Source organism: Sinocyclocheilus grahami, unplaced genomic scaffold (assembly GCF_001515645.1).
Source record: "Sinocyclocheilus grahami isolate Dianchi unplaced genomic scaffold, SAMN03320097.WGS_v1.1 scaffold47.1, whole genome shotgun sequence".
In the NCBI taxonomy this organism is placed as follows: Eukaryota; Metazoa; Chordata; class Actinopteri; order Cypriniformes; family Cyprinidae; genus Sinocyclocheilus; species Sinocyclocheilus grahami.
This window is the reverse complement of record NW_015505226.1, coordinates 5,203,420-5,225,554: the sequence shown is the minus strand read 5'-3', so window position 1 is coordinate 5,225,554 and position 22,135 is coordinate 5,203,420. Positions and strand designations below refer to the sequence as shown.

Below are 22,135 nucleotides of genomic sequence, written 5' to 3'. Positions count from 1 at the left end.
TGATGTAACAGCTCATGAAATTGACACGAAACAGTGACAAGTGTGCTCACTATGTGAAAGAGCCGTGAAGGCATTACTCACTTGTGATGTCTTTATGTCCCGCGACATTCAGTTCCATTAGACGAGGTCTGAACTCATAAAAGGAATTGGGTCTAATAGCATTGATACAAATGCCACGCTATACACAGTCTCCGAAAGAGCGCTCGATTATTCACCTATTGTCAACTGCCTGGTGCCTAAATGCTTGCCCATCTGTGTGACACGAATCACAAACCGTATGATTATACTAATGTATAATTATATAACCATGCGTACATACATATAGCTTGGTAGACTACAAATGCCGGGATTTCAGCTGTGCTAACGTCAAAAATAATAAGCGTTGAGGTATTGTTCGGACACAAAGGCAGAGTGAGGTTTGTTTCAGAACCTGTCTGAGCACTAAAGAATGTGTCAGTGTCTGTGAGGGAAGCTGGCAGACATTCATAGCCGTTGAGTGATGGGACTGATGGAGAAGATGGCTAGGCTCCTCTAGAGCCCGCAGGCATGTTCAGCAATCAATGCACACTTAAAACAGTTAGGATAAACGGGAGAAAAACGAGGTGGCTAGGCGGAAAACAGCCCAACGACTGCAATCTCGTGACGCTGAGTATCATAAAGCTGGTTACTGAGATGTCATGGGGTGTACAGTAACAAAGCTAAGCCTAGATTTGTGTTTTTCCCATTCTTCTTTTTTTAACTTTAGGCTTATTTTCTTCTTATGACCCTGAACTAGCGCCGTCTTTCCCACAGAACTGCCTGCGCATGTTGACTCATTGCCTATGGGCAAACATTGACTCGACTCTCGGTTTGCAGTGTAAAAAAAAACACTTGTTTTGGAAAGTGAGTGAGATGGATAGTAGTCAGGCAGTGGAGATTATTGAAGTCTTTCGTGTTGCAGGTTATCCTCTGGCACTTAAAATTCAGTTTTTGTCATGATTAGTAACAGCACCAGTGTGATTCACTTCTCAGGTCATTGTCCAGACAGACTACTCAAAGATGCTAGCATCACACGGCTACATGGGGAGGAATGATTGACGGAGGTTTGAATAATAGACAAGCACCCTGCTTGTTTAACCATGAGATTTTATTTGCTGCTCACATTTTCATTAGCAATTAATTCTGCCAGGGAGCACAGCAACATAGGGGATGCCTCTAATTCATGTTTACTGATGTGTAAATTCTCTGTAATCTGAATAGCTTTGTTAAAATGTCAGGGATGCTATTTTGTATGACTTCAACGCACCATCCTGAGATATTGCTGCCAATTTGCTCGTTCTCAATTTTTATTTATAAATGTTTGCGTGTTTTAATAAAAAGCTATATTGCAGACTAATCAACATCACAAAAGAGAATTAAATTTGCTTATAAACAATTCTAAATTGTTCGGATTATTTAGAGGTGCACTGATGTAACAGCTGAAAATGCTTTACTATTTTACCTGAATATTTTAAAAATAAAACAATATTAAAAGCAATACTAAAATCAGTCTATAAGTAGAAAAAACTGAATATTTATTTCTGGTAATGTTAATAAAAATATATATTTTGTGACTTGCTAAAGGGGGGATAGAAGGGTTAGATGGATTTGATACTGCAGTGTCCAGTACTAAAGTTATCGTTTTAGTGTCTGATGACAGCGACCAGCATCCGCCATCTTTGACCTTGGAATTTCAGTAGCTTGAAAATGGATCTTGTTTCTATTACTTTCAGCCTGCATGCGTACAGTGTGAGCATCCTTCATTTGCTGTCTAATGTTGACAAGACTATGAGGTGTGGGCCTTTGGCTGTCAGGAGACACTATCTGTCACTCAAATGTGCTTTGACTCATTTCCTCTCTCCATAGCTGGTTTTTCCTCTTCCTCTCTGATGACTTCATTAGATTTGGGCATGCTCTCTCAATCAAAACACCATACGGACATGTCAAGACAGAGTGCAGAGCCACTCCCTCCCTGTTTTGTTCTGCTAAAATATATCCATCTTCTGACATAATCTCCGGTTTCTCTCGGGACATGGATCATCTGGGTTTGGTGGGCGATTTGATTTATAACTCTTATTAACCCATTCCTCTCCTGTCCTCCGGTCATTACACTCGCCTCATCTGTCTGGCACCTACTCTCGGTTTGTTTGTGAACTCTCTTCCCCTCCTTGAGCTGCAGGTCTAGCCGGGGCCTCTTTGATTGCGGTGTTTAATGAGAGGCAGCCACCACAGAGAGAGAGAGACAGGAAATCCATAACCCAGAGAACAGTAAACCCTGCCAGCCATTAATCACTGACAGCAGCGCTCCTCCATGGCCTTCACCGCTGACAAAACCCTCCCTTTTTTATCCTCCCTGGGAATGCGCGCCAGTCCTGCATGTAACACATAGCATACTAGACACACTTGGCCTGTTAAACACCCCACAACCAGTCAGTGCAACTGACCCATCCAGTGCGCATCCCTAAACCAACCCATCACATGCACACACAGTCCAGAGGGGACGTTCGAGCACTGATCCAGCCTTCAACAGTGAATGTGACTGCCTCAGAGAGTTAAATCAATGCGCTCAACTGTCCCTTTGCGTGAGTCTCAGCGTTCTATATGAACACAGCTAATCCAGCAGGCTGCTCTTGAACGCCACTTGTAGCTGACGGTAGTTTAGGACCCACACACAAAAGCTTATAAATGTTATGTAATGATCTGAGACATGTTTGTTGGAGGCACCTTTGTGTGTCCTAACCTGCCGTGACTGCATCAAGCGGCAGGACATTTCACTGTATATTTATTGGGTGTAGTGCTCAGTAGCCCCACCCACTGTCAAATCTGATTGATCTAAAATCCTGCTTCTCATAACTTTATATTGAACATCAATTATCATATTTGCAAATGCTGTTCTGTATACTTTTAAATCAGTTAGTCTATTTAATTAATAGTCTAATTAATTTATTATAATATTTTATTCTTATATAATAATTTTATTTTTTAATTTGAGATTATTATATATATATATATATATATATATACAGTTCCAATATATAATCATAATTATATAATTATAAACTAGTTGCAATAATAATAATATAAAAATAAGAAGACAAAGAAGAAAAAGAAAAAGAATGAAACATTTGGGAAAAATATAACATTGTTATAACATTTTAATTCTATTTATTATGATAATTACATTAATGCATGTAATAATAATAATGATAATAATAATAATTCATCTGAAACATTTGGGAAAAAGTAACTTGTTATAACACATTTTAATAATTTTTATTGTAATTAAATAGATTTATTACGTATATTAATTAAATTCCTTCTCTCAGGTTTTCTGTGCACAGGTGCTATATAGCTATGAGAATTTCGGAGGTTTTTGGGAGAATGTTGCTTGTAATTAGTTCACCTGTGCTGAAATACAAGTCATCGTCTCTTGAGATGCTTGACACAAATTTTCAAAGACCTTTGAACCATGCAACAACACAAGAAGCTATGTTTGGCCACCATTCCACTGGAATGAGTTATTAATTTCTTCGTCTTTTGCATGTCAGGGTACATTTCTACGCCTACTTTGGGGTCCAAAGTACACTTGTGAATTTTTTTCACCTTTTCTACATTTTCATTACAAATTATATTATCAGCATTTAACAATTGATTGAAATTGTTACGCAGATAAAATAATTTCTAATGAAAACAGAACATTTGAAAAATGCAACACAAAAATTTGTTTCTGAACACAGAAAAAAGCTTGAAAAAAGTTTTGTGTTCAGTTTAGTAAAGAATAATTTTTCGCTCTTGTTCACAGTAGCAGCATAGGCAGTATTGTTGTGAGGGAGCTGGCGTAGTCGACAGGATGCCAGTCTTAGAGAAACAAGAAACATCTCCCCACTGCAGTCGCTGAGGGATCTCTGCCCAATCTGATTACTGCATTCGTCAACCTGCCACCCTGTTCTGCAACTAAAAAAAGCCAACACCAGATAAGACCCTGCCGACTCCTTCAACACTGCTTGAGACAATTTCACACGAATGTAAATGTACCCATCCCCCCCTTACTCCAACCTAATGCGCACAGGGAAGGGAACACATTGGAAAATAGTGGAAATGCTTTTAGTTATGCTTATCTGATGGACAGAAGACAAGGGTCTACATTACAATCAAGCTCTAATGCATTGCATTACACATGCCACATCCTCAAATGACTTCTGGTCATGTCCCAGTGGCTACCCTGAAAGACTGCAACTGTAGCTCGGTGTTTGTGGATTTTCCTATTACAAGACTGTCCCAGCTATTTATTTTTCAGTTTGGTTTATTGCTCGTTCTTAAAGGCTCAATTCTAGAGTGATTGCTGACTATAGTTCTTGAAGCCTATACCAATATGTCTTGTAATGCTCTCCAGTGAATGTCTTATTTGGAGCTTAACAGTCTGACATTCAGGAACTGATGGTGGTAAATGGCACGATTAGTGTAATCTTCTCAACATATGTTTACATCATCATAAAAATGATTTTTCTAATCTGAAAAGAATCTCATGTTTCAGGATTCAAATCAAGAAAAGACTGTGTTGCACCTGCTTAGAAATGGTAAGCTTCCTCATAATGCCTGTGTCAATTTACAATGTTCATTTTATGCTCATAATTAATAACAGATGTTCAGTTTGTAGTCCCACAATTTTTGAACCACTGATTCCTTATTTCGGTAGCACTTTAGTTGGGGGACCAATTCTCACTATTAACTAACTATTAACTACGACCTTTGCCTCAATAAACTCCTAATTTGCTGCTTATAGTTAGTAAGGTCGTTGTTAAATTTAGGTGTAGGATTAAAGGATCTAAAATGGTCAGGCAGAATAAGGCATTAATATGTGCTTTAGCAGTAACATGCATGCTAATAAGCAGCTAGTTAATAGTAAGAATTGGTCCCTAAACTAAAGTGTTAGCCCTATTTCTAATTATTATTATTATTATTATTATTATTATTATTATTTGGATTTATGAATAAAATAAGATCTGTATTACCATTACCTGAAGAGTCTTTCACATTTTCTTTTACTCCATAAAAGATGGTGTTACATTGTCAAATAAGATTCTTAGTCAAATTAACTTTAAAATTGTTATTATAGGGGTCATATGATGCGATTTCATTTTTTCCTTTCTCTTTGGTCATTATAATCAGTAATTATGTCCCCACTGGATGCAACAAATGCCTCGTTTGCAATGGGTTTTAATGTTTTTGTCTCGTCGGTCCAGCCGGACAGGGTATCACAGTATGGTGAGGGGCGTAACATTTCCGTCTCACGCTTGAGGTATTCGGCCAATCACAACGCACTGGATAGCTGGCCAATCAGAGCACACCTCGTTTTTTCAGACCAATGAGTTTTGTAAAAATCGACGCGTTTCAAAAAGGCGGGGCATAGAGGAGAAACAATAATGTACAGTATGGAAAATAATGTGTTTTTTTTTTTACTTTAAACCGCATAAACACATTTCATTACACCAAATACACAAAATAATGTTCTTTTTAGCAGCATCATATGACCCCTTTAATATTACTATTATTATTAAAATTATTTTAACCAGGGTCTCATCTGGTGTAATTATTATTATTATTATTATTATTATTACACACATTTTTTATATAGTGGTTAAAAAAATTGTAACTCATGTTGTGAATGTCTCGTCAAGTATTGTTAACCACTGACATTATTTTACTCATGTATCCAAAACCAATATTTTAAAAAGCCATTAGAAATTCCTGAGGGAAAACTATCGCGAATTATCCTTCCGGTTTGACATCATAACTGAAGGGCTCTATTGCAATAAAGAATAATTTGCAGTCTGTGAACAGCATGACATAATTAGTGCCTCCTCAGCGTCATGAAAATGATGCCCTGAACTATACAGAGCCAAATAGACACAAGTTGGAAATATATGATCCTATAACAGAAGTTTAAGGATATAATACTTCATCATTCATTGACATTATTCAATAACTATGCATTTAGAGCGAATATGAGCGAGTTTAAATGGAGCTATTCCTGCAATTTTCATTTACACTATGGTCCAAACCAGGCCATGTCATCAAGGCAGCAATGTTAAAATACAGATTCCTCATAAATGATTAATTCCATGATTTTAAATGAGGGCCACAGGCCAGTATTGGGATGCAACATTCTTTCAACTATGCTTTTGAAAGACAAATGAACAGCAGGGATATAGTAAGGCCCATTGTGAATACGTCTGAAGACACATCTTTTGCATTTGATTGTGTTTACAGTAATCATACTTTCATGAATTCTCTATCATGTACCTTTAAAAGCCAAAGAGCGAACAGAGCTTGAGACTTTGGAAGAGGAATCATAATGCTCAGACTGAGTACGCTGCACATCTGACAAAATAATGTAGTATGTTGTAAGTAGTTATAGTAAACATTTGGGATATAAATACATAAGTGAATATAATGTCATGATATGTAATGGGAAGCCCCATTAAAATGCTGTCTTAACATAATCTTGTATTGAGTAATGACTTTGAATTTTCAAAGCCTAAATGAGGAAATAATTACTTTGCTGAAATTAGAAAGAACTCTGGGGAACTCATAAAATGGAATCAAGATACAGGTCCATCAAAAAGGAAGAGGAATAGGAAAGGAATAAAACACACAAACACACACAAAACTGATTAATATTATGTACAGTAATCATGAAGTTTCTAAGAGAAAAAATATATCCTTTAAAATGTATTGTACCTGTTTTATGATCTTTTTCCAGATGCCAAAGAAGACCAAAACAGCTGATTCATTCTAGCCCCTTTCACAGGAGACAGGTACTCTAAATTAGATTGTATTCTCATCTCAAACAACATCCGTGCTGATGACGACACATAAACACAGAGCAAAGCTTTCCCCAGAAAGCATGCATGTCATCTCACGCCTCACCATAAGTGCCTGAGGAACTCACACCTTGTGTATTAAAACACCTCCGGTTTCACACGTGTAGTGACTGGGCCTGTTACCAATGCAATGTTTTGACGTGGAGGGACGAGCCATTGAACCATGCAACTATTGAGTACAAAGCTGGAGGTTCCCAAGGGAGCTTTGGCCCACTTTTCTTGTCAAAAGATAATAGCTAACTGAGCAGAAGAGGGGACATCGAACATATTAGTTTCTGAGCATCCTGTTTAGTGTTCCTCTCTGAAAAAATCCCATACCCACAAGATGGTGCCCAAACTGCTATTTACAAATGAATTTGAATAAATTCACTTAGTCCCACATTCTATTAGGTATCTTTAACTATTACGCACAGCACATTGTTTTTCAAATTTATTACAAGTGTACATGTTGGATACTTATGTGTTGTTGTGCTGTACTTTAGAGTGAAAACACATAACATTTGCAAGTTTTTGTTTTAGATAGTGACAGTAAAGACTACAAACGATGCAGAGAAGAGTGAGGTAGTGGATGGCTACATGGTAGTGAACTGCTTGCAAGGTTTGCATGCAGTATTCATACACTATTCAAAGACAGTCCTGTGGTGACCCTAACCATGATGCTTACCTTAACCTTTGTAGGTGCAAATGTGACTCTAGCTGTGTTCACAATATGTTATATTTACATCAAATGCTTGAAAATAATATGTTAGTTTAATTTAAAAGCAGGAATGCAAAGCTTTTTATTTTTATAACAGCATTTATAACTGCACATTAATTCTTCCCTTAAAACGTGAATTTATTTGTAAATTTGATCTGTAAAGCAGTTTGTCTTTTTTTGTTTGTTTATGGCATTGCGTTGTCATGGCAAAGTAATTTTCACAATGAAATTGTGTTAACGTGCATATTATTCACATCTTTTTTTAAATTTGGTTGTACGTACCGTAGGCTACATACATACACATAATATACTTCACTTAATATAAATCATAGCTATTTTCTGTTTAATTACTGGGAAAAAGAGGCTTTTTAAAATTCTGACTATTTTCTTATTTTTGTTATTTATTCTTTTGGTGATTCTTTATTTATTAAGCATTTTAGATTTATAACTATTTACAGCAGAGCCCAAGATCCACCTATATTCATACGATACAAAAAAAAATGGAAAGAGTTGTAACAAAGATTGTATGCCAGAAGAATACAACTATGACCAAAACAAAATCAGAGGGATGAGTATTATTTTTTTATCGGCAGCAATTTTTATTTATTTATTTATTTGTAGGTTGTGATTCAATAGCAACAAGATCTCACAGGTTTCTCTCATTAGGAGTCGTAAAAGAAAAGTGGAGATATAACGCTTTCAACAGGAAACAGAAATGTCACTCTGCTCCACACATGTACACTATTCCAGACCATCTTTTAGTCTTGGTGTTGCTTGGCGACAAACACAGCTTGACATTTCTTTTGGAAATAATTTAGTTGGTGGAAAAAAAATATACTGACTAATCAGTTTGGAACTTAAGTTTTTTTTTTATATTAATTGCTGTACTTGTTTAACGAATTGTTCTGTATAAGCATTTCAGCAGCACTGAATATCAGCATTACTGTTTTTACCTGTGGGCTTCTGCCTACGGCCAAATCACAGCCATGCTGATGTTGTTCTTCCATATTACTTAATATAAATGCACACTGGCAGTTTACATTACAGTGCCCATGTTACACGTATATGTTGCAAGTATAATTAAACGTTTAATTAAATAGCAATAGCCTATCATGGACTATTATCAAAAACAGATTTATAAAATAAATTACAAATAAACTGCATGCACTTAAATGACTCCTTAAATGACGATACTACCTATCAACAGGCACACTGTAATGTAAAGTGTGAGCAAAAGCGTTTATTCGTTGCGGACACGATCATCTGTATGTGGAGGTGCTAATAACGGTGATCGCTGTCCAAGGTGCTGCAGCGCTCTCGCCCCGCCCGTCTCCATCACACACTAACCGGGAGACACGTGACGCGATGTGCTGACAGTCCCTGGCAAAGCTCGCCTGAGAAACACATCGCACCTTGTCTTGCACACAGAACAGGGAGCGATATCTTCTGTTTTATATACACCGAAAAAGAAAAAAAACTAACATTTACATTGGAGAATTTCTTAAGCATGAACCGTTTTGTACTGAATCTTAATTGGTTGTTGGCTCCATTTTTATTTTTTTAAATTTTTTAAAAATCTATTGGGACTTGATCTATTGGAGATCCGCATACGCAATTTTATCGCTCCCATATCGTCTGCTCATTCGACACCGAGGCAGTGATTTTTTTATTTTTATTAATTTTTTGAATCAGATGGAAGCCTGAATCGATGTGGATGAAATCAACCAGATTCATCGGTGAGGTTATCCTCTCAAGGGGCGCACAATGGTCCATTTCTCAAGGTAAAATAATTAAGGATTGTGTAAATGTAATTCGAAGGCGTATTTGAGGTTATGAGCCGTTTTCGGTGAGAGTTATGGTTGTGCTTCACGCGCTCAATGCAGGTGAGATGATGCAGCTGGACTTCATTTCTGTGTAATTTCGCTCTATGGCCGATTCATTCGTGTTTACAGCTGGCCTTTGCTTCGTCTTAAGCGATATTTGATGACTCCCTATGTTCCCTATTCTCAGCGTCTGAAAGAGAGCGCGGTAGAGGCGTGTTAAAGGTGTCTTTCTCGCTCAGTTTGAGCAGATGGTGGTTGATTATTGGCTATGTTTTGCGCATCTGAGTCATCGCCAATTTTAATCAAAAGAAAGGAAAAATTGAGGAAACTTGTTATTGTTTCAAAGTAGATTTTAAATGGCAGCTATATGTTTTGTAGGATCCCGTTGTTGAAAGACTGTAAATCGCTATTAGGGTGGTTGTGGATTGCTCGATACTCCATCTACAGTAGCTACTGATAGCAAGGCATTACCGTAATCGTTTCGCAAGTACGGTAAATAAGACTGCCTTCTCTACATTAATCGCATATGATATGTTGTGTAAGATTCATCTGTGAAAGGGGTCGGTTGTTATCTTGCTAAGTAGCCCCGTGTAAACCTGACAGTAAACACATAGGAATTCAAGCATGAAATGATTGGTTGAGATCAGTTGACAGACAGCCCAGAGGCCAGACAATTGCAGTGTCATTAATGCTTAAGAGGCGCGCGATAAGCCCCCGCCCTGGGCTCATTTTGGGATGCAGGACTTGAACCGAGCGAGGTTCACTGAATCAAACGAGATTTCCCCATTACACAGTTTCGATGCTGCCGCCCTTTTGGACCTTTTGTCAGACTGCACATATCCTCCTGATGAAATAACTGTAAATATGATTGCCTGTACGTCTGACTCGGCTATAGGCTATACAAATATTCGTAATTATAATGGAAAAGAAGGCAAAATAGCACAGTAAAAACGTGATAAGTGGTTAACTGTAAGTTAACCTTACCTTACGATGTGATTTTATCATTTAAAACACAATCCAGTTGTAAAATATATTGTAACACTATTTGTTATACATAACAATATATACATAACTTTTTAATACATAAAAAAAGTGTAAATTAAATATTTTATGGAGATGATTTACATATATCTACATTTATTCAATGATATGTATCATTTCATTAAAACAAAGTTTCTAAAAATTCATTTTATTACTTTAAAATATGAATAGCCATAATTATGGGGAAATTGAAAGTTTTGTTGTATAGTATGCACATTGGAGGGTTTTATGTTGCATGTCATATTAATTAGTTAATATTTACTGCATTATTTTAGCGTGTGTGTTATTCTAATATTGTTTTGTGCTTTTGTGTTCACACTGTGCTCTGTCTTTGTATTATTATTGACACAGTTGCTGAAGAGACCAATTTTGATGACGTTTAAGCCGTCGTGTGGTCTTCCATTATTTTACCTGTGTTATTAGAATTTCTATTTACAGAAACAAAATGATTTTAAAATAGGTTGGCATATTAACCATATATATCAAATAATATATATAGCCTATAGTTTGGAAGTGTAAAATATATAATGACCAGAATGCTTCATGTAATAATATCTGTATTTTTACAGTAAAGTTTTTTTTTCCTGTACATGTCTTTATAATGAAAGAGAATCTCTTTAAAATAAAAACAAAATGGTATGGAATAGCCATAGTCCAATTCAAAATAAAATACATTTTCAATTGGATACCATTTTATACCATTTATTTTAGTTTAAGCTACTCTGATTTAACCCAGTATACCTCTGAAAATTATCGATTTATTTTTGCCTTTTTTGATTATTAAATCAGTGTATTTGATACTGGGGAAAAAAACAACAGCCGCATGATGAAATGCACTGGAGTTTTCTGGTTCATAAGCCATACATTCTAATCACTGAGAATTATAGTGAGAAAAGCAAATAAAAAGTACTGCTGTAATTGAATATTAATGTAATCAATATCAGTGTGAAATTAGTGGTTTCAATATCAATATCACTGTGAAATTGTGGTTTTGTGTATGAATGATTGTGTTGTGTGTATGCTATCTTTTTAAAAGTAGCCATCTTCTCTTTCGTTTCCTATGAAGAAATTAAGATATTCTTTTTCATTCTTTTCAGATTATGGATCAATATGTCAAAACGGATGTGAATTGAAGGTTTGTGAACACTGAGGGCCCTATTCGGGCCTGCATGTTAACTTTGCAAAGTGTACTTTTTGTCTACTTTTGATTAGTGCTGACTTTAGGCCTACACAATGACTTTTAACTAGACTTAAAAGACCCTGACATTAATGACCCTGTATACCTCTAATGGACTATCTGCTGTACAGCACTACACATGGCTGCAATTTATAGATACTTTGATGACTTGGCCCCACTGTAGCACATCTGGATCTCACTGAAGATTTTTTTAAGCTAAACAGTAGCCTTATTTTTTATTTTAGTAGACCAGTATTTGGGCCTTAGCGACACCCTTTATTGTTCTGATTTGTATATTTAGATTTTGAAAAAGAGTTGGCCGAAACACAGGCCTTCTCCCTTTCTCAGTGAACAATGAGTAAATTACCTCAAATGCATAGCAGTCCTGTATGTTATAGGGAGCTCTGTTACACTTTAGGAGCACATCACTAAGAGAGCTGAATCATTTTAGTTTTCGATTAGTTCTATTGTTAGTTCTAACTTCCTTTACCATTCACAATGAGCTTCTCAATGCGGAACGGCGCACATCTAATCTGGATAGGCTTACTGGTTTGTTGCCTTGTCGACATGGGGGCCAGTATGGAGTTCACCGGCGCAGAAGGCCAGTGGGCACGGTTTCCTATGTGGAACGCCTGCTGTGAAAGCGAAATGAGTTTCAACATGAAGACCAAAAGCGCTCATGGACTTTTAGTTTACTTTGACGACGAGGGATTCTGTGACTTCTTGGAACTGCTCATCCACAACGGTAGACTCAGTTTGCGGTTCTCCATCTTCTGCGCCGAGCCGGCGACGGTGCTGTCCGATACCGCCGTCAATGACAGCCGCTGGCACGCCGTGACCTTGCGCAGGAATTTCAAAAACACTATGTTAGTTGTGGACGAAGAGATCAAGTGGGTGGAGGTTAAGTCGAAAAGGAGGGACATGACGGTCTTCAGTCATTTATTCTTAGGAGGGTTACCTCCTGAACTGCGATCTGTAGCATTACGCCTCACGTCTTCAGCCATCAAAGATCAGGTCCCCTACAAAGGATGGATAACCAATCTGAGGGTGAACAGTTCCGAGCCGCCGCTTATCGGTAGCGAGGGAGTCAACAACGACATTTGCGAAGCTGACCACATTTGCCTGAACGGAGGAGTCTGCAGCATCGTCAACGACGAGCCCATTTGCGACTGCTCCAAAACGGGATTCCAGGGAAAAGACTGCAGTGAAGGTAAGAGGCCTGGATTCGTCATCTCCGTTTTTGAGGTGTTGAAATGTCTTTTCAAACACAGCCTTTTCACTTCTTTTTTCGTTTTAACATTGCAAGAGTTCCTCAGAGGCAGTGCATGCTACATCATGTCTGTTCCCGGCCTCCACTATGGGCCCAGTACATTACATGATTAGATTACCACTGATCTCGGTCGGAGAAAGCCGTTGATCTGAAGGAGATCATTTAAATAGGCTTTAGTGCCATCTGTGTCAATTCCGGAGCATCCACGAAAGCCTGTGCTTTTGATAGCATGACGTCAGCAGAGGCTTCTTGCTATTTTTTTATGCTAAATTAACTTAATATACTCTTGACACTGCACTGGCATTACAATTAAGTACAAAAATGATGAGTTGAATACATGCACACAAGCCCATGATTGAAGTATGATGATTTTAATATTATTCTCCGTCTGAATTTAAGGGGTTGGATGCTCTAATTATATAATTAGCCAGATGTTTCATAGAGTCACTGTAATGACTTAGCCAAAGTTACAATTTCAATATCACAGGAAAAATAATGACATACTCAATACAGCATTCAGCAACCATCACAAAGCATTTTTTAATCCAGCTTTACAAGTAAACCTCCACTACTGCACTTACAGAGTTATTTTAATTACAGAAGTGGTTAAAGCGATTGATGATGTAACTAAATAGGGGGAGACCGTTTCTGATTCTATCTTTTGAAAACGGATGGTTGTACGCATATTACAACAATTCAGATTTTCAAGCAAAGTCTGTTCCCTTTTGAATATGTATGTTCTGGTTGGTTTCCTAGTTTGACTTACTCCCTTGGTGTCTGATTTCACTGTTTTTATGTTCTTTCCATCTTTTTCTTCATTTTTACAACTGTCTCTGTGGACTGATCTTGATGTTGATGGATATTGTCTGGGTTAGGCCGTAAGCCGAAGAGGCACCATGTTGCCAAGGAAACTACATACCCACTGAGTAAATTTTGCCCTCCTAAAGCACAACTGAGAGACAGTATGTTTCACTGACAAATGTTAAAACTAGAATAGCAGTCGTGTTGTGGTACGGTGTTCGCTGGGCTCTCAGCGAAATGCATCGTCTAGTGTATTTGATGAGATTATGACAAAAGGGCAGGGCCCTTCAGATGCTCAGCAGCTTGCTTAAAATCAAGATGCACCGCTCTCCAGCTCCTTTGCTGGTAGAAATGCGCATCTTTGCCGGGTGAGTCAGAACAGACCTGCCCACGTAGCTTTGAGTGTCCTCCGTCACACGCTTTTGGATGACACATAAGGATATGTGGAGATGGTGGAGGCCACGGGACGTGTCGCTCTGAATCATTAGTGTTATTTATTTAATATTGGATGATCTTGAGGCTAGCGGTGCTAGGCGTTGGCGCTGCCTGCTTTTTTTTTCCACTTTAGACTGCTTTTATGATTTTATTTGTCAGTGGAAAAATGAATTCTTTATCAGATTGGTTAGATAAAAAAAAATCTACCATGTATTTTATTAGATTAACTGAACTACACTTAAAAATAACGGAACCACTATTTTGAGTTCCCCATAGAACCTTTGATGAAAAATAACCTTTTTTTTTTGCAAATAATATTTACATCATCTAATAAAACTTTTTCCACTAAAAAGAACATTTTGTTCAATGGAATGGTTCCATGGATGTTAGAAGTTCTTCATGGAACCATAGATTCCAATTATTTTTCTGTCAGAATTGTGCAGATGACCTTTCATTACGTTTTGTTATTAGAACAAATCTCCAAAGGCACCATGCAGGACAGGAAAGCCATTATGAAGGCTTAATTCCTCGAATGAAATAGATATAGAGCCAACGTGGTGTTCATTAAAACAACAGCATCGTTTTAAACTCATCTTAGCCTAAATCTGTCCTTGCTTTGGTTATTAATGCAAATCTGGCCCGTGAAGCTCCTGCTGAGTGGAAAGCAGGCAACTTTTTGTCATTTTGTGTGTTGTCAGCTTCATGACTGAGGTGATCTGTCAGCTGACCGCTGTTGCCAATAAAACACTCAGACTCGTATTTTATGTGGATAAAAAAGGGATAGCTGCATATTAAATGGCTCATTGATGAATGACTAGCCTTTTCATTTAGATATATGTGCTGCTCGCTTTATCTCCATCGTCATGGAAAAATTTGCAGTGCGGTGAGAGCGTGTGTACGTGTTTGTAGATCTCAGGCAGGAAAGGGTGGTATGTGGATTAAATACGTCCTTTCTCTCCACACGTCCACTCCGTCATTCTCTCGACAGGCATTTGTGGTAATAACCTTCTTTAGCAAAGCAGGTGTGGGGCTCTCAGCAGGAGAGGCAGTCCGCACCGCAAAGAATAACAGAGCTACGGGTAATGAGATATTTTTGCCCTGCTGGGGTTAGAGAAAGGGCCTTATTTTGTGTTATTATGGTTAATGCTCTTACAAGTCTGAATTGGAAAGCCAAAAGGGTCTGCTCTGTATCAGCTTGCAGCCATTGATACCTTATCTTTATGCTCTATTAACTGTATAATGTGCTCCGTCTCCTTGGTTAAAGATGACTGTAAGGGATCTGCAATTGACGTGCGTGTGGTTTCATATGCTAGGAGACTTTGGTTGGAGAATTGGATTGTGTTGGAGGGCTTGTTTACAACAGCGATTAGATTGTTTCACCTCATCTCTTATCTTTTGTGGTGGAGCTAACGTTGTAAGGGTCGGTCCCTGGCTGTGCGCTGTGTCGTTTAATGATGCAGTCATGTTTTAAATGCATTTTTTACCTCTGCTTTGGACCTATGCAAATTCATTAAGGTGGTGTAGTGTAGTGTACGCCCATTAACCTCTTGCTAACGAAATAAAGGGCCTGCTTTAATTGGATACATCAGCATATTCATTTTAGTGACTCATTTAATCATGTCACCAGGGGCCTGTTTTGAAGATGACAAAAGATAGACTTTAAAAGGATAGTTCGACAAAAAAAATTAAATGTTGCCATTTACTTGATCCAATGTCGTTCCAAACCTGTACGACTTTTTCTTCTGCGAAACACGCAACATATTTTAAACCGTTTTTGTCCATGCAGTGGAAATCAATAGAGGCCCAAAACATTTGGACCTTGTTGATTTTCACTTTATGGACAATAACCTAACATGAATAAATCATTACATCATTTTTATTTTAGGTGAACTGTCTCTTTAAGTCAACAGTCATTTATGTCACCTGTACATTACAATACCTACATAAATTAAGCAAATATTTGCAAAGTGGAAAACTGGTTAATTCACTATAAGGCATGCCATTATAAAATCTCTTGACTAACGGATCCTGTTGACTTTCATTGTATGGACAAAAACTTATTTTGTGTTCCACAGAACAAAAAGAGTACATAAAAGTACATAAATTAAGCAAATACTATTAATCAAAAACAGGAAATGGATTAATTGAGTAAGACTTACCAGTATAAAAATCTATTGATTATTGGACCCCATTGATTCACTGTATGGAGAAAAAAACTGATTTTGTGCTCAACAGAACACAAAAGTTGTACAGGTTTGAACATAGATATGTATAGCTAGATGCCCTTTTAGCGGCTGTTTCTATGGGCCAATATACATAAGCCGTCCGCCATATTGGAATGTCAAAGCCGGTCCGTGAACACTCGAGAGCAAGGTGCCGGTGTATCTGCACTACGACTGTAGTTATACACACATGGATACCTGTATCTTCAGTAGACTTCAGAAGATGCTTTTGCTTAACTAACACAATACAAGAAGACGAAGCAATTAGCTAACAAGGCATTTAAAAGGTACTTTAGTTTTAAAAACCTGCAATATCGAGTTAATACATATTAAAAACCCAAACCAACACATTCTTACCTGTGAAAATGTATCCAGTTTCTTCAGGAATTTAAATTTAGGTGGTTTTTACAACCAGATGCTGTGGTATGTTGTTGCATCTTGAAATTCATTGATTTTTATTGTGAGTGACAACATATAGACCGTTCAAAGATGGCGGACGCGTTGACGTGTCTGGAGAGGTCGAATGTGACATCTACCATTCTAATTTGTTGAGATAGTGAATTGGTGGGTTTTTGTGAAATGTGAGCCAAAATCATCACAATTAAAAGAACCAAAGACTTAAACTACTTCAGTCTATGTGCATTGAATTTATTTAATACACGAGTTTCACAATTTGAGTTGAATTACTGAAATAAATTAAGTTTTCCACAACATTCTAATTTATTGAGATGCACCTGTATGGGTTTGAATAAATGGTGACAGAATTTTTATTTTGGGTAAACTGACCCTTAAGCCAAAAGACTGTGTAATCAGCACATTACAATGCCTACATAAATGAAGCAAATTCAAACAATGTAGGTCAAAAACATAAAATGAATTAGTCGCTCAAGTATAAAATCTTTTGACTATTATATTATGTATGGGTTCTCCCCATGTCTTGCAATTGACTTTCATCTTCCTTGATCCGGCAACAAAGCTAGATAATCTTGAATGGAGGGGGAGCCCGTGTCAAATACACTGTATATTGAGAATTCCCCTATCAGTGGCGGATGAACCCTTTCCAGATGGACTAAGCTCACTAATCTCTCTGTACTGTAGATGACTGCAATATGGAACATGCTGCACATTGCTCCCTGTGGGGTGAAGAGGATTTTAATCCTCTCCCATCACTGGCGCAATGACAAAGCGTTATATTTAGAAGATTTTACAATGAGTACTTTTGTTTTTTGCATATTTTCCAGTGGTTTCTGTTTGACTATGGGCAAAACTCACTAATATTTAGTCAAATGGGAGTTGGATGTTTCTTTAGGATATCAAATGCAGAGGAACCTGTATCGCGCATTCACCCCGTTTCAACCGGACGGTCATTATCAGAGTTTTTTGATGTTTTATTAAATCATTGTTGACAGCTACATCTTTAGTGACTTTGCCGCTGCGCTATGCGGAGTGTGCGCTCGTCATATGATCCCTTTGGGCAAGTTCCACGCGTGTGCGTTTGAGAGTAAAATGCTCTGACTTTCTGAAAACTGCTTTAAACGAGCATCTGGAGCTGCAGTCCTGTTTGTAAAGGGCTGCATGAGTGCGGGCGTCACATCGTGTTTGCCCCCTGCCTGCGCTGGCCCATGCCGGAGTAAGGGTGAGCGTGTAGGTCATCCTCAATTTCTATCTCTTATTCTCTGCCAAATTCAGGGCAGTATGCAAGGCCAGCACTTAAAATAAGCTGTCAGCTCAATGAAAGCCTGCATGTCTCTTGCTCCATGTGAGCTCTGCAGTGCTAAGGAGAGGCTACATGATCCTGATCTGTCAGTCAGTGAAATGTAAATACAGCCGCTGTTCGGTCAGCCGGCCTCTGAGAAGACCAGGCGGAGCGTATATGTGTGGTGATCTTCCAAAATGGCTGCTGCTTCCACACACACAAATACTGTATATCTATATTTCGGCCTTGGTCTGGCAGGTTTTGTAAGAGAGAACGTGACACACATGTCTCTGCAGTATGCAGGATGGGCTGAAGCACAAAATCAATAGAGTGGGTCCTTTAAACTGCTGTATAGTCAGTGTAGATGGCTAGTTAGTGTTTTGCGATGGTTTAAGCTAATTAAACTGTTGTTTTTGTAGCATTATTTTCATCCCTCCAAGCTGTTTTTTGTCAGTGGGATGAGTTTACACATTTGTCAAAGCAAGTAGGGTTTGTCAGTCTCTTCATAAGCTGATAAGAGAGGATAGAAAATCACCATTCATCACTGCAACACTAACAGCAAAATATTTCTTTGTCATATTTTCTGGCATGGCATGCTTTTCTGTTTATTTTTTTCTCTTTTGTTTTGTTTATTCATACATTCATCAGCATTTTTGTTTTCGTGGCAGTAGTGGTGCATGCAATTTGTGTTTGGTCGGGTGGAGGAACCTGCTGCGGTAAGTCCCGGGTCATTATTCTCCTCCACAAGATGCAAAACACGGAGGTACGATTGGATGCTTTAACTTTAAGATAGCCAAGTCCATTTTTAGGGAGTCTTGGGTGAGTTGATCCAGGGACTGAAAGTGTCAACAGAAGTAAAAGGTGTGTTGAATGAATGCATGAATGAAGGTAATGTAACCTTTTTGTTTTAGAACAGAAAAAAAGGTCATTTAAAAAATGAAAATTTCAACGTAAAGGGGGTAATAACATGACATGCATATGCATATTCAGGTATTGTACATTTCTTTATTACTGACCTGATTGAATGATGTTGTTTTCTCTTAGTAGGTTCACGTTGCATCATCTGCCGGCGTTTTTATTTCCGAACACATGCATGCTTCACATCTAGCCCCTGTAAATTCCCCTCACACGCAACCATGAATGCCATTCAAAATTATAAATATTAATTCAAAATATACAAATTGTTTTGAACAGTCCTTCAAAGCACATAAAAAAAATCCCTAATTTTTTTCTTTGCTTTGCTTTCTGTAAAACAACTTCTGTGAAGTAAAATTGTAGCTGTTAGGGGTCCCACCATTTTTCTCAGTCTTCCAGTTTACTTTAAATTACGATGTACATGTTTGTGCATGGTCATTGATATACTGTGAAGAGTCAATTTCACCATGTGCTTTATCAGCTTTTGAATGACTTAATAATGTGTTATCATCATCTCACCATGGAACAACACTCTTTCAGAGTACTAAGACTCAATGAGATTAGATCTTGAGGAGGACAGAGGACACTTAAAGTCATATAAACCCTCTAGTCTGCACATTTTCCATGGTAATGAATGTTTGGCCTGGGCACAGGATGATAAGATGCATGGTAACCACGGTAATCCTCAAGGCTGGGCCACCTTCCAGTCTGCATGCTTCTTAATCAATGTCTCCTTCTCTCTCTTCACGCCTCGGCCGCCCCTCCAGAAGAGGCCTATGTAGGAGGTGGGTAGATGTTTTTTCTTTCCTATTTTCTTTTCATCCGACCCCTGTCCCCTACTCATGTACTTCTTCTCTCTGTCTTCATATTTCAACCCGTTCTTTTAGAAATATTCAGTTTTTCCTATTTATTTGAATACGGTACACAAACAGTAAGTGGAACTGGTGTATAACACAGGTAAAAGGTATGCAACTTCATTCAGCTTTATTATCGAGAGCACTTCCTTAATTAGAGGTTGTCAGTAAACACATGGTTCACTCAAATCCATGTGCTCTGCTAAGCAGAAACCAGAGACTGGAGCCAAATGGATGCCAACCTGTTTAAATTCCCTCTAAAGATACAGACACATGACTTTAGCTCCTAATATGAGCTTCTGAAACCTTATATAGTGAATACATGACATGGAAATTCACATACATGCACAATGAAGCCTTCACTGCAATGGAAAACCTGGACAGACTTTGACAGGTAAGTACCATAGACAAATGACAAACTCTCCTATTTCTTACTAACAATTCGAAATACAGTTTATAGTTGAGGCAAAAACATGCGTTCTCGATTCAGATTCATTCTTTTGGAGGTATTACTATATTTTTTGTCTGTGGCTCACAGGAACCTAAACAGGCATCCTATGAAAGATGAAATGGATAGTATTGATTTATCCCAATATAAGCTGTAGATATTTTGTTATTGTATTGACACATTTTTGTGTGCAAAAACTTAATTTTGTTAAGATCCAATCTGTGTATATGTCATCATCTTCCTGTGGAAGGCTGACCAGGTGGACGGCATGTTTGATGTATGGTGACAGCGAAGAGATTTTTTTTCTTTTCCAATCTAGATTTGTCTCTTTCGAGTGTGACCAATAAAGCATTGCAACCGCTGGGTTGAGGAAATGCTTTTTGAATGTTCCCTCACACCCACTCTCTCCCTCACCTCTTGACCCCACCCCACCCCAACCCCCCTTTTGTCTCTTTCGAGTGTGACCAATAAAGCATTGCAACCGCTGGGTTGAGGAAATGCTTTTTGAATGTTCCCTCACACCCACTCTCTCCCTCACCTCTTGACCCCAACCCCCCTCCCCCACCCCACACTGCGGGCATCCTCTGTTCAGACGATGCCTGCATGTCAATGTGACAGAAAACCTTCCCATGATCCCGTTCTCTGTGCTGACTGTGCTCTTGTCTTCCCTTAAGGTCTTGCGCACCTGATGATGGGCGACCAAGGTATGGGTTTACTTTCTTACTCCCCTTTTTGCCTCCATCAGCCACTCCCTCCTCCATCTCTCAGCCCCTCTCTCTCTCACTGCCTTGTGCTGAATCCTCCTCGTCTCCATTCACTGCTGGTAGGGATTTACTGGGGCTGCTTTCTTTCTGGCTTGGCGCTGAGTCAGTGGATGGTTTGGTCTTTTCCATTTTTTCCCCACCCTCTCCTCTGTCTCTCCTTCGCTCTCTCTCTCTCTCTCTCTGTCTTTTCGCTTTAACTTCCCCTCAATCCATCATGCCGCTTCTTTTGCGCTTTAGTTTTTTTCTCCGTCATTCTCTCAACAGCCCCACTATTCCATTGCTGCTTGCCAACTTCATTTTCATATAGAGGGGGAAAAATACTTTCAACCCAGTGGATGATGTGAGTTACAGGGACTTCTCTCAGGGGTTTGTTCACTCTTTGTAAATGTGCTAGTCTGTATTCTCGAGCTCCGAAACTGGAAAGCATTAGCCGTCTGTTCGTTATTCATGCATCGTCATGTTCTGGCATGTATCACGATAGGATGCTTCCATCTCCTCTTGGCTGCCCTCTCTCTTTTTGTCTGCAATGCATGGAGTCTCTTCTGAACGTAACCTTTCATTTTTCTGTCTCTGAATCTAACACGCGGCCATGATTCTGACTGTTGCCTCTTTCCTCTCCTTTGTATTTTCCTGTATCTCTCTGGACTTTCTCTTCATGGAACCATTATATCAATATCATAGGGAAAAGGAAAGGTATATAATGCTTCTTTCATACTATGTAATGATGTAGTTTAACTTGAGCTCTTTAAGCTCTCCATGTATATTCCTGTACCTGTGGCTATACACATGCATCTGTTTATTCATGTGTTTGTGGTACTGAAGTCACACTGATTTTTCTGTGTCACTCCCTATAAATATGACGAGGGGCTGGAAGGTAGGTGAGATGTCATGAAAATGGGAATGCGTCATTGTGCAGTGTGTCAACGAATGTAATGTAGGTTTAGGAAGGAAAACAGCACATTTTAATTAGTCTGCTAGTAATATTTAGTTGTATAGAAAATCAATGCACAGAAAATGTAGATGCATTATTATTGGCAACACAAAATGTATTAATTCCTAAAGGCAATTAACAATTTGTCATAATCTACAG

At 38.3% G+C, this 22,135-nt stretch overlaps 1 protein-coding gene across 12 annotated transcripts in view; it reads left to right on the top strand.

Annotated features, from left to right (window-relative positions):
* The first annotated feature begins 8,994 nt into the window (after window positions 1-8,994).
* nrxn1a (neurexin 1a) overlaps window positions 8,995-22,135 on the top strand; it is a 187,057-nt gene continuing 173,916 nt past the window's right edge. For 8 of the 12 annotated variants that reach the window (XM_016268810.1, XM_016268806.1, XM_016268807.1 and 5 more), the window contains exons 1-5: window positions 8,995-9,380; window positions 11,561-12,850; window positions 19,747-19,764; window positions 20,956-20,985; window positions 21,727-21,738. In XM_016268810.1, coding sequence (XP_016124296.1) covers window positions 12,139-12,850; window positions 19,747-19,764; window positions 20,956-20,985; window positions 21,727-21,738 — 772 coding nt within the window. In that variant the 5' untranslated portion in view covers window positions 8,995-9,380; window positions 11,561-12,138. The remainder of the gene's footprint in view (window positions 9,381-11,560; window positions 12,851-19,746; window positions 19,765-20,955; window positions 20,986-21,726; window positions 21,739-22,135) is intronic. The other 4 variants (XM_016268805.1, XM_016268804.1, XM_016268808.1 and 1 more) reach the window with 4 other exon arrangements.